We start from the raw sequence: 13,696 nt of genomic DNA, 5'->3' as shown, positions 1-13,696 counted from the left end.
ACTCATATGTAGAATACATATTTTTGAATAAAATTTTGCATAAAAATTGATAATATTATAAGAATCTCTCCCAAAAAAATTTAGAATTTTTTAACAAAACATGAATTTAATATGAATTTTTATATTTTTTATGGTTAAAAATTCATATTAAATTTATGTTTTCTTAAAAAATTCTAATTTTTTTTGGGAAAGATTTTTACATTTTTTTACACATTTCTTCACAATTTCTTTAAAAAATAGTAAAATTAACTTAAAAATAGGGACCGAAAGTAGTGATTGAAAATTTTATAGGGACGAAAAGTCGAAGGAAAATTTTAGAGGGACTAAAACGAAAAGTTGGTATATTTGTAGGGACCAAAAATATATTTAACCCTATATATTTTAGCTTATTTTTGATTGAATTAAATATATTTATTTTGTTTGAATATATATATATATATTTTAGCTTATTTTTGAGTTAGAAAAAAGGAAATTGCTCCAATAATATTGGATCAAAAGTATATTCCATCCAAAGTAAAATATAACAAAAATGACAGTTAAAAAATTGATGTATATAAAGTAATTTTTTAACCATATACATTGACTTTTCAACTACCACCTTTATTTATATTTCATTTTAGATGAAACTTTTTTCGATCATATTTATAAACAAAAAATAACTTTTAAAGTTCATTGAATAATTAAACATATTTGATTTATAAATATGATCAGATATCTTTTTAAAAAAATGATCATGTAGTAATAAATATTCAATAAATCTAAAATATGTGTATAATATAATTCCAAGGACAGTAACAGAAACAAATCTGATCTGATATGATTTGAATAGAATAGAATCATGAACCAAATCTGAACCATGAAACACTCTTTCAATTCCAAGTTTCTAACACAGTAGTTTACTTTTCACATACCCCCCAATCCATACAAAAAGTAATCAAAAAGTCACAAAGCAATTTTCACCGTCAATCACAGGCTTTATAGAGTTACAGACAGACACAGTATAGTATTGCAAAGAGTCAACCGACCCTTTTTGGATCTATCTATTTGTAAGGCTTCAATGACTCCACATCTTTACGTTTTATCTTCAATCTCTCTCTCTCTCTCTCTCTCTCTCTCTCTCTCTCTCTCTCTCTCTCTCTCTCTCTCTCTCCAAAATAGTACTTTCTCTCTCTAACATAATATAAAAGTACATTTTTTTCTCCTTTGAAAAATAGTCAAGCATGCAAATATATGACATAAAAAAAAAACACTATTAGGGTTCTTTTTCCATTTAACCTAAATCAACTAGATTCATTATTTCAAGCCACCTTTCAAGTTTTTCTCAGTGTTACACTGTTTCTCTCTCAAAAGGGTCACTGACAAGAGAGAGAGAGACTGAGAACGAAGAGCAAAATCTTGCCTTTTTTCTCTTTCTTTCTCTCCAACAAAAATACATAAAAAAACACCATTTTTTTTCTTCTGTTGTTTGATACAGAGAGAGTTTTGAGACATTGGTGTTTCTCATTTGACCCTTTGTCTCCATAATCTCTCTGTCTTTGTTCTTTGTGTTTTTTTTTTTTGCTTGCAAAGTTCTGTACCTTTTTTGAACTTTTTGATGATTCTGCTGACACCAAGATTTACTTGTGATTAAGGGTTTGGAAAAAGTTTTGAACTTTTTGGATTTGGGTGGTTTTTTTTATTGAAGAGAAGAAGAAAAAAAAAGTGGGGTATTTGATGAGTTTTGGGGGGTTTGTAGAGAACAATTCAGGAGGTGGTGGAGGTGTAAGAAACATAGGAGAAATCTCTTACAACAACGAAAGAATGCCATTTGGTTCTTTCTCTCAACCTCGTCTTGTTACTTCTCCAGCTTTGGCTAAATCAATGTTCAACTCACCTGGATTATCACTTGCACTTGTAAGAACTATGAAAGATCTTTTTTTTTTGTTTGTTTTCTTAAATTTGGTTGTGTTTTTTGATGACCCTTTTGTTTTATTTGATGGAAAAAATGAAGCAAACAAATATTGATGGACAAGAAGATGTGAATGGATCAATGCATGGGAATTATGAGCAAAATGGTTTGAGAAGAAGTAGAGAAGAGGAACAAAGTAGATCTGGTAGTGATAACTTGGATGGTGTTTCTGGTGATGAACAAGATGCTGATGATAAACCACCTAGGAAAAAGAGATATCACCGACACACTCCTCAACAGATTCAAGAGCTTGAAAGGTATTTTTCTTTTACCATTTTTGTGCTTTTGTTTTTAAGGTTCATTTTGTAGATTTTAATAATCATGTTTTGTGTTATAGTTTGTTTAAGGAGTGTCCTCACCCAGATGAGAAACAAAGATTGGAACTTAGCAAAAGGCTTTGTTTGGAAACAAGACAAGTTAAGTTTTGGTTCCAAAATCGAAGAACACAAATGAAGGTGTGTGATATGACATCAAAAAGTCATTTTCCTTTTCATTTTCACATGGTTTTACTTTTTACTTTTTTAATATCCTTTTGTGTTGCTAACTTTTTGTTTGTACAATTGTACTAGACTCAACTGGAAAGGCATGAGAACAATTTGCTTAGGCAAGAGAATGATAAGCTTAGAGCTGAGAATATGTCTATAAGGGATGCAATGAGGAATCCTATTTGTTCAAATTGTGGTGGTCCAGCTATGATCGGCGAGATTTCACTCGAGGAACAACACCTTCGAATCGAGAATGCGAGGTTGAAGGACGAGCTAGATAGAGTTTGTGCACTTGCTGGAAAATTTTTAGGCCGTCCGATTTCTTCGCTACCCAACTCAAGTTTAGAGCTTGGTGTTGGAGGAAACAACAATAATGGTTTTAATGTGATGAATAATGTGCCTTCATCATTACCTGATTTTAGTTCAGGAATGTCTAATAACCCTTTAGCCATTGTGTCTCCTTCAAATAGACAAACATCTATGGTGACTACTGGCTTTGATAGATCGGTCGAAAGGTCTATGTTTCTTGAACTTGCTTTGGCTGCTATGGATGAGTTGGTTAAGATGGCACAAACTAATGACCCTCTTTGGATTAGGAGTATAGAAGGAGGAAGGGAAATTTTGAACCATGAGGAATATTTGAGGACATTCACTCCTTGCATTGGTTTGAAACCTAATGGTTTTGTTTCTGAGGCCTCAAGGGAAACTGGTACTGTCATCATCAATAGCTTGGCCCTCGTCGAGACTCTTATGGACTCGGTGAGCTTCTAAACCCTTAATGTTATCGATGCAACCTCAATTGTGGTCACAAAAATATAACAAACTTTGATGTCATGTTTCAGATTGGTTCTGATTGCAGTCTCAAACCATTTTCTTAAACATTGTGATCTTATATATATGAATTACAAATTGTTTTAGTGCTTTTCCCATTCTACGTAGAAATATAATTATGAATCTGACTTGGTTTTCTTTCAACAGAATCGATGGATAGAGATGTTTCCTTGTATCATTGCAAGAACCTCCACAAATGAAGTTATATCTAATGGAATAAATGGAACAAGAAATGGTGCACTTCAACTTGTAAGTAAAATTTATTATGTTTTTACCGTAGTGCTAAATATCAATTATAGCGTAGCGGTATTTAAACAAACTGTTATTTCACACGATCCATGATTGACAACACTGGCATTACATGAATTAGCTCTAGCAAAACGGATGTATTTTCGGTGTTTTGACAGTAAAGTTTGTGTTTTTTCAGATGCAAGCTGAACTTCATGTGCTATCGCCTTTGGTTCCGGTTCGCGAGGTAAATTTCCTTAGGTTTTGCAAGCAACATGCAGAAGGGGTTTGGGCTGTGGTTGACGTGTCTATAGATACCATCAGAGAAACTTCTGGTGCTACAAGTTTTGTGAACTGTAGGAAGCTTCCCTCTGGTTGTGTTGTGCAAGATATGCCAAATGGTTACTCCAAGGTAATTAAATTTCAAAAAATGCTTTCTTATTCTTGTTATTAGTGTGTTTTATGGTTTTTATAATCCCTACATTTCATGTTTTTTAGTTTCCACATCTTCTTGTGGACAGTAAAAATGATTTACATTCCTCCATACATTGTGTTCTGAACTTCTTTTATTTTAATATTAGGGAGAGTTAGAGTTACTATTTACCATACATTGTGTTTTTCGTTAATTAGTTTGGTCCTCGAATGCTTATTCAATTAGTCAGATCACACATTTGCGGACCAAAATGACTATTTATGCATATATTTACCATTGTTTAAGTAATATGTGGATCAAAAGAGGTGAGTAGAATATTCAAGTGAAGTGAAGCAAAACACAAGGTCAAGGAATCAAGGGGCTTGTGCTTTTCAAAGCAATTAATTAATCAAAAAGCTCATTGTTCAAAGTAACTTAACTAGTCTAGTGACTACTCACTATATAACTACTCTGTCAAATTATAATTCCCATATAAAATATGAATTTTCCACTTTTCAAAGAATTGTATTGCACCTGAGTAGGATGCTTCTCATAAACAATTACAAATTCCAATCTTAAAGTTTTCAACAATTAATCTTTAAATAATACACCCCATGTGGCCTAAAGTATAGATTAATCCACTATTTTAATATATAGAACCCTCTTATCACTTGAATTTCTGTACCTTTTGAGACTTATTGACTAGATTAGCAATTTTTTCCTTGTAATCTTTAAGTACATTTTGATTCTATAAACAAATAAACAATATATACAAAGTTTCTATTCCAATCTATTATGCTATATAGATAGTTCCTTACAAGCATGATTTGGATTTAGCATAGTTCAAGGCCTATTTTATTACTCATTTTCATTAGGGTCAAACATATAAGAGACTGGCTATTTTGTCTTTTTCCTGTGAGATTTGCAAATCTCAATGCTCACAGTCCCCATTGTTCCTAAAAATCTTGCTTGACTTTATCAATAGTACCCTATTTTATGTAAATGGTCCATGAGATACCTCTTGTCCTTTCTATTGGAATGACCAATCATCTCTCATCATATAATCACTAATCATATTACTATTTACTAGTACATTGTTTTTTGGACAAATGTTACAAATTTGTAGTACAAGATAAAACTTGATAAAATGTTAGAGTAAGTTATACATGGAAAATATGATTTCTATTTTGAAATATATGATTTACATGAAAAAATTTAAGGTGTAAGTGTGACTTAATTCATATTTTTTATTTTTTTATAATGATCCATGTAAGTGTTGTGTAACTATTTGGCATGTGCATTTTTATTCTATATATAAGTAGTAATTTTCTATATCAAGGTCAAGTTTTGTTTTGATTTTCCTTTCCATACATATATACATAATTGAATGACAACATAAAAATAATATTGGAAATAATTTCTATTTGTTGTATAGTATTGAAATATGTACTTAATCACATAAGTACACTTATAATACAATATACAGTAAAGAAATGTTTTGTAGCATGATATAAATTGATACTATTGTCATGCATGCAATTGTGAATAGAACTTGAGACATGTGATTTGTAAGTACGACTTAAGGGCATGTGGATTGAATGCAAAGTTGGAAAAGTTGGCATGACAAACATGGTTAATATTGCATTGATGAATTTGTAGGTGACGTGGGTGGAACATACAGAATATGAGGAAAATCAAGTCCACCAGCTGTATAGACCTTTGTTAAGCTCAGGCATGGGTTTTGGCGCGTCTCGTTGGGTCGCTACCTTACAACGCCAGTGCGAGTGCCTTGCCATATTAATGTCCTCTGCCGCTCCCTCTCGAGACCACTCTGGTATGACTCTAACTCAACTACTCCTAACACCTTTTCTACACATAAATATCTTTTAATGATAAATTATTTGTTCTTTGCTTAAAAATATGTTATATGATCCTCGCGTATCATAAAATAAATCTAAATACAATGTTCCAATTTCTCTAGCACATTTTGCTTAAAAACATTCAAGGATAGCATGATTAACAATAATCTGAACTAAATTGTATTTTTTATGAATGTCTCACAGCAATAACAGCAGGAGGAAGGCGAAGCATGCTGAAGCTCGCCCAGCGAATGACAAACAACTTCTGTGCCGGGGTCTGTGCCTCAACGGTCCACAAATGGAACAAGCTTAACCCTGGTAATGTAGACGAAGATGTGAGGGTGATGACACGAAAGAGCGTCGATGATCCAGGCGAGCCACCAGGGATCGTGTTGAGCGCAGCCACGTCGGTGTGGCTCCCGGTTTCGCCTCAAAGACTGTTTGATTTTCTGCGTGACGAAAGGCTCCGTAGCGAATGGGATATACTATCAAATGGTGGTCCTATGCAAGAGATGGCTCATATTGCTAAAGGACAAGATCATGGCAACTGTGTTTCTCTTCTCCGTGCTAGTGTAAGTTTTCTTTAATTCTTTCTCATTTTAAAACCCTAATAATAATAATAATAATAATAATAATAATAATAATAATAATAATAATGATTTTTAATACTTATTTGAAACATTTCTTCAAATTATATGGTTGGTACTAGTTGTTACTATTACAAGTTGTAATAACAACAATGTTGAGATGTGACAACGTTATAACTATGTGGACTTGCAAGTTGTTGTAATATTGTAACAAAGTTCAACGTTGAAATGTGAATGTGGCTTTGTTTGTTTGTCGGTAGTGTTTGGATTTTGAGAGGTTGAAAAGTTGAGAAGGACAAGAAGGAAATTTCTGAAGGATCTACAAGCACAAACTTTGATGATTCACTTAGATAAGCTTTTATAACAAGTCAAAATACACTTGTCACCTTATGTATTCCTATTTTATATGGTCCCACCCTTTATTTAATCAAAATTACTACATTTTTTAGTTTTTAGAAAAATGGAAAAATGTTAGTATTATTATTTTAAGAAAAAGTGGTAGTATCTTTGGTTTGACTAGCTTAGCTCATCAAGAAAATGACAATACATAATAATTTATATTTCATGATTTATTCTCAATTACTCCCTCCGTTTCAAAATGAGTGTCGCTTTAGGCTTTGGCACACAGATTAAGAAATAGAATGGAATAATCATTGGATATAACGCTTTTACTAAACTGCCCTTACTTTATAAGAAAAAGACAAAATTAAAGCTGCATTGAAAATTGTGTGAGTGAAAAGTTGGAGAGGGTAAAGTTGGAAGAAAAAAATTAAAGTTGTATTGGAAATGTAAAGCGACACTCATTTTGAAACAAATTCTTTTGGCTAAAGCGACACTCATTTTGAAACGGAGGGAGTATTATACATTTAATTTATGTTTTTTTAATTGTTTATTTTGATTTTGTAGGCAATGAATTCCAACCAGAGTAGCATGTTGATACTACAAGAAACGTGCATAGACGAAGCGGGGTCGCTTGTCGTCTACGCGCCAGTTGATATTCCAGCTATGCATGTTGTCATGAACGGTGGCGATTCAGCTTACGTGGCATTACTACCATCCGGCTTCGCCATCGTCCCTGACGGTCCTGGGTCACGTGGACTAGAGAATGGCGATGCAACCGCAAATGGAGGCGGCGAGGCGCGTGTTAGCGGGTCCCTTTTAACCGTGGCGTTTCAAATCCTTGTGAATAGTCTTCCTACAGCAAAACTCACCGTGGAGTCAGTTGAAACAGTGAACAATCTCATTTCATGCACTGTTCAGAAAATCAAAGCAGCACTTCAATGTGAAAGCTGAGTCGTGACATAAGTGGTTTTCTTAAATTTTTTGTTTTTCTATATCTACTATTACTACTACTGTTTTTGTTGTTGTTGTTTTGGTAATGGATGAAAGAAAAGGGTAAAAATGTAATTGGTGGGATTTGGGGTGTGTTTGAGTCAAGAACGAACCACTCATGGAAAAAGAAAAAGGTTCCTTGCATGGTGGTAAGGATATCTATCTATCTTATCTAGGGTTAGGTTCCTTAACACAAGGCAAGGATCGTGGTTCGGGTATTGACTCTTGTTTGTTTCCCCTAGTATGAAAAAAAACATCAATGAAAGGAATAGTGGAATGACAATTTTATAATTACAAATAATATGGTTTTTTTGTTGATAATATTAGTAGTATTTATCTCAGTGTTATATATTTAATAAGTATCTAATTTTAGGGATATTTTGTTGTTCTTTTAATCTATATATAATCTTACATGGAGTTTTTAGTAAATTCCTTGTGGGCATGAAGATCTTGTGTTACTCACGCGGTAAAGATTGAAAGAAAATGAATGTGATAGAGAGGTGTAGATGGTGGTGAAATGTCTGCAATGCATTTAATGAGGATTCAGAATTTGTTGGGAAAATAGTTGGCAACATTTAATGCTCAAGTTGTGGAATTTTCTTCCTTTGCGTGAGGCTAACCAATAAGATTTTGACATGAGTTTTGTCTATGAGCATTAGTTGACAAGGAAAGAAGTGTTGTGATTTTGTAAGATATTTGCCATTTTGAATGCAAGAGGGCTTGTTTTCATGTTCATGAGTTGCCAATGCATTTACCATAAGTGTTGATAATGATAATGATAATGATGTGATATAGTTGGAAGTTTATGCTCTTGTTTTGGTTGACATGGCTTGTGATCTCTTCATGATAGTGTGTAGGGGTGGGCATGGTTCGGTTAACCATATTAACCGAACCGAACCGTTTAAGGTTTGAAACTAACCGAACTGAACCAAAGTTATGGTTCGGTTAACCGTTTGCTTGCCTATTAACCGAACCGAACTGAACCAAAACCAAAATTTTGAACTAAAATGTATTTTTTATCCTTTTGCAAATTTAATTGTGTTTTTTTTTCATTTTTAAATTTAATTGCCAATGACTGTACCAATTCAATGCTCTAAATAACAAATTTTTGAGATTCATTCTAAAAAAACAAACAAACTAGGATCTGATTATGTGGTTGATCCCAAGAAAAATAAGCATAACCATAACAGTATGGTTTATAAGGAGAATTTGAGGCTTAATGCTTTCAGTTTGGAAGTTACTGCTAATGCAAATGAGAAACATAAAAGAGTCCTTTGAGGAAACTAATATTGTAGGCCACATATGATGTATCTTTAAATTTGCTGGTATGCAGTGACATCTGATTTAAATTTGCATGAATCAACAGGCAAATGTCTCTTAGTGAATCAGTTATTAGTAATTATGTGACAATGAGTAGACCATTTATTGATTAATCTTAACAAAGTTTACTTAATCAATGCCGCTACAATATCAACCTGATCAAGAAGCTTATTAGTTTAGAGTTAAAATTATAATCAAAATCTATTTTGAATAAGCTATTTAACATAAAATAAGTTGTTTTGAATAAGTTGTTTTTTAAAAAGAGATGGTTATAAGTTGTTTTGCATAAGATAAATTGTTTTAAATAAGTTTTTTTTTTAAAAAAGAGATCACTAAGTTGTTTTACATAAATAGATATGGTTAATGGTTCGGTTCGGTTAACCGAAGTTATTAACGGTTCAGTTCGGTTAGTGAATTGTTATCAAAATAATGGTTCGGTTCGCGAATTGGTTAAATGATTCAGTTAATTTTGATACGGTTCGGTTCGGTTAACCGGTTCGAATTGGTTTTTGGTTATTTTTGCCCAGCCCTAATAGTGTGGGTGTTTTTGATTCACATTTTCTAATGGAATAAATGACTAAATTGATGTTCGTAAAAGCTAACTTAATTGATAATGTTAAAAAATTGTTAGATTGAATGAACAGTTTTATTCGGGTTTGAATATGAGACTCATAAAGTGTGTATTTATGTTTTGGTATCGTGTTTATCACTTCGTTTAAGGATAAAAAATAATAAAAGAGACTAAATTTGATATATATTTTTTTTTACAAGAATAGACTAAATTTGATATTTGAAATGGTAAGCATTGGTCATTTTTTTTCCCTTCATGAATTTTATGAATACACAAGAAATTTGTTCAATTAATAATGTATCAAACATTCTAGTCTGTCAAATTTTTCTATGAGAGGGTGGTTGAATATTAAATGCATATGTGACATCCTCGTGTGCATGCCACAATATAGTCAATCTCCAACATCTCCTAGTTGAGATTCTTAGCAATGATCTATCTTAGCACGTCTTACAAGCCATATCTATTGTGAGGCTAATTCTTTGGATAATGATCTTGCTCATTCACGCCACTCACGTGACTTCTCTTGGACCATTTAGGTTAATTCTTTTAACTACACTGAGAAAACGTGTTTTGACAATTAACATACTTTTGTACCATTTGTTTTTGAGACTTTCTGCTTGAGACTGTTGACCTTCTACATTATTGAGATATTATCTTATCCAGATTGAATTAACTAGGTTAACTTCTTGTTACTGTTTGTAAAGACACTCAACTTTTGAAGATATGTAAGAATAATTTATTTTCTTAACTTTGAAAGTGACTCTTACATCATGTCGTTTCTCAACTCGTGATAGATAATAACAAATCATTTTCCTAATAGTGTTAATAATGGATATAAGAATCTAACCAATCACCATGAGTGTATGGATAAAAATCTCTTTTGGAGACTTCTAGTGTACCTACTACTCATACTCAATCAAGTTAATTTCTTCTTGTTCAATCAATTGCTTTCAATTGACAAATAAGATGTGATCCATTCAATGAATGGCTTGGCCTTCATTTATGCACTTTGCCAATATTGTTGTAGAACACATCCATAATCGTAATTATGCATGTCGGGCTCTCCCTTGTCGAGGCCAGAAATGGACCTTTATGGTAGTTGTGTGGGGATCGTTAGATTAGATGTAATGAGAGTATATTCTTCTTTTTAGATCTAACAATATTCACATTTGCTGTATAATGCATGTGTAGTGTAGGGGATATAAATCATGTGAAACCCCTTCCAATAATGAAACACCAAGGCTTTGTTTGGAAGTTTGGTGGGGAAGAGAACGAAAGACGTTGGAGGGTGAGAAATATATAAAAAATAGAGATATCTTTCATATTTTTTGAAAGAGCAACTTTTTAGACAATGATAAACTAATGTTTATGATTAATATATTAAATTTTTAAGGATATTATAACAAAATAGATTGAATTTGAAAACTTCATACAAATTAACACTCTCCCCCAATACAATTGTTAAGTTTCACAAATAAGGGGGGGTTTGTATTATGAAATATGGATAAAGATTTAAACCCTCAAAGCCCCCTCCTCCCAATTTCTCCTATTTCTTTCACTTGCTCATTCTTTTTTTTTTTCAAAACCCTCCCTTCCCTTCCACTCCAAATAAGGCTTTGTTTGCGAGTTTGGAGAGGAAGAGATGTGAGAGTTTTGAAAAAAAAAATGAAGGAGCAAATGGAAGAAATATAAGATTTTGAGAGGGGAGAGCTTTAAGGGTTTATTATTCTTCATAATACAAAATCCTCCTCATTTGGGGAACTAAAAATTTGTATTAGAGAAGGACTTTGAGGGATTAAATTATATGAGAATTCTTCAAATTAAATCGATATTATTATATATTTTATTCGTCTCCTTCCCAAAAGCTCTCTCCTTCCCTTTCCTCCAAACTCTTAAACAAAGTCAATATACATGTAGATACACACACTTTTAATTTGACTTTAAACATGTAATATTGTATTCCTCCCAATATATGTATGTATATATTAATTGAATAATTGATGTTTATACTTAAATATTATTTAATTATTAATAATCACTAATAATGTTTTTATTTAAGATATGTAGCATTCAGATTGTCACAAGAAGCTAGGGTCCAAAAAGATACACCAAAATTAAGTAAGAAGATAGTTGATCCATGATAGCTCAACTACAATTTTGGCTAAATCTTTATACTCAGCTTCATTTGATGATTTTGCTACTTCTCTTTGCTTGGATGATTTCCAAGAGAAAAGCTTGGTATCATAGTAGACAAAGTGAGTAGAAGTAGAAGTGTAGTCATATTTATTCTCTTCCAAAACAACATGACTATACTTTGGGATGGAAGAAGAGATTGATTTTGGAAGAATATAGTGGAAGATGGTTCCTTAAAGATATCATATGTCTTGTTTTATGGCTATGAATTGAGTGGTCGTCAATTGTTGCATGAAGAATATGGATGAAAATCCTTTAATCACTGAATCAATATATAAAGTTTCTTATCTTTACAATCTAGTTTGATTATAGTGGATTAAATTATTTGGGAGTAAATGTGAAATTTCCCATGCATGAGGGGATTAGAGGTAGCAATCGGGTTATAAAATAATATAGTTTCATTTTATCTCTTCTCTTTTTATCTATACTGTTCTTTTAAATTTGTTTTAAGAGAAAATCTTAGCTGTTTAAAGATATTTCTCAAATAAAATTGAGAGGCATTGAAATGAATAGGAAAATGAGTTTTACACAACACAATTATATTCAAGTGCATTTTTTCGTGTTTTTTTCACCTTCAAAGATTAATACAAGTAAAAAATCTAATATAATAATAGTAATAAAAAAATTGTCATAAAAAACAATAACAATAAAAATATTATTCATATTTACTTAAGTAGAACAATTTAATAGACATGTTTTTTTTTATACAGGTGGCCTAATATTTTTAGCCAAATGTGCTTCTATATAGCAGTTAGCCTTCTCTAATAAAATGTCTGAGATAAGCTTGATGTACTCTAACTTGTACATCCCAGCCGGTCTGACATTGACATATTTCAACCTCTAGTTCCTTCCTCCCATTTTTAATAACCCAATTGTGTTGGTTTAACGGTGTTCACTTGAAATCTTGGAGATTGTAGAATTAAATTAAAATTCCATGAACAACACAATTTGTAACCAAATCATATATATTTAAAAGTACAATGTCCTGGTATACTACTAAAGCTCTAACTCTTATCTATCTTCTAGACAAGTGAAGTGACCAATAAGGATTGGTCATAAATGCTATAAGTAGGGGTGTGCATGGTTCGGTTTGAGATGAAAACTGAACTGAATTGAACTGTTTGATTAATTTAAAATAATTGAACCAAACCAAACTGTTTGTATTTCGAACTGAACCGAATTGTTCCAAACAAAACCAAACTGTTCCGAACCGAACCGAACCGAACTGTTACCGAACTGATCACCAAACTGTTTCGAATCGAATCAAATTGTTTTGAACCGAACCGAACTGTTTCAGTTCAGTTTTAGAATTGTTAGTAATGGTCAGTTTTTTTATTTGGTTCAGTTTAGCAGTTCGGTTCGTTTTTTTCTTTTCTTTTCATCTCTAGTTATAAACGGGTTTGCTTTCCGCCTTAGTACATCTCACATTGTGGTATATATGCATGCATGCATGCATACATAGATGCTAAATTTCTGCCATGAATCGTATATTTTCCTTTATAAGCTACATGCATGCACATATAGATGCATATATATGAACAACAAGGATATAATATACACGTGAGGGTGTAATATCTCTCAAATCCCAATACCTGGCTGTAGGTGTGTGGACGATTTTAATAAAGTCAAGAAAACGAAATGGTATCAGAAAGAGGGAATGGCAGTTGGCCTTTTTAGTTTTGTTAGCTCGAGGACATTATATTATGGGTTCTCTTTGTTATTTCTATATTGAAATCACCTATGTACCCTCTCTCACTCTTTCCTTGTCAATTCTTATGCAATCCAAAACTCTTCTTCTTTCTCACACATGCTAGTGGGTTCTACTACGTCCCCACATCTTTGAAACATTATATTAGACAATGATGTCAACATTTGGATGTATCAATCTTCTAAAAAAAACATTTGGATGTATTATATTGATTTATTTGGA

General features: G+C 32.3%; 1 protein-coding gene across 1 annotated transcript; it reads left to right on the top strand.

The window, feature by feature from the left end:
• Positions 1-1,303: 1,303 nt before the first annotated feature.
• Positions 1,304-8,003, top strand: LOC146897922 (homeobox-leucine zipper protein ANTHOCYANINLESS 2-like). The gene is made up of 9 exons (XM_085735809.1): positions 1,304-1,893; positions 1,991-2,205; positions 2,286-2,403; positions 2,518-3,192; positions 3,412-3,513; positions 3,692-3,904; positions 5,564-5,738; positions 5,968-6,335; positions 7,257-8,003. Exons 1-9 carry the CDS (start codon positions 1,714-1,716, stop codon positions 7,641-7,643), a joined length of 2,433 nt encoding a protein of 810 aa, XP_085591935.1. The 5' UTR covers positions 1,304-1,713; the 3' UTR covers positions 7,644-8,003.
• Positions 8,004-13,696: the final 5,693 nt, after the last annotated feature.

Source organism: Medicago sativa, chromosome 8 (assembly GCF_051527215.1).
Source record: "Medicago sativa cultivar Bolivia chromosome 8, Bolivia_mono, whole genome shotgun sequence".
Classification (NCBI taxonomy): Eukaryota; Viridiplantae; Streptophyta; class Magnoliopsida; order Fabales; family Fabaceae; genus Medicago; species Medicago sativa.
Note: the sequence above shows the minus strand (reverse complement) of the source record. Positions and strands in the feature narration are given on the sequence as shown.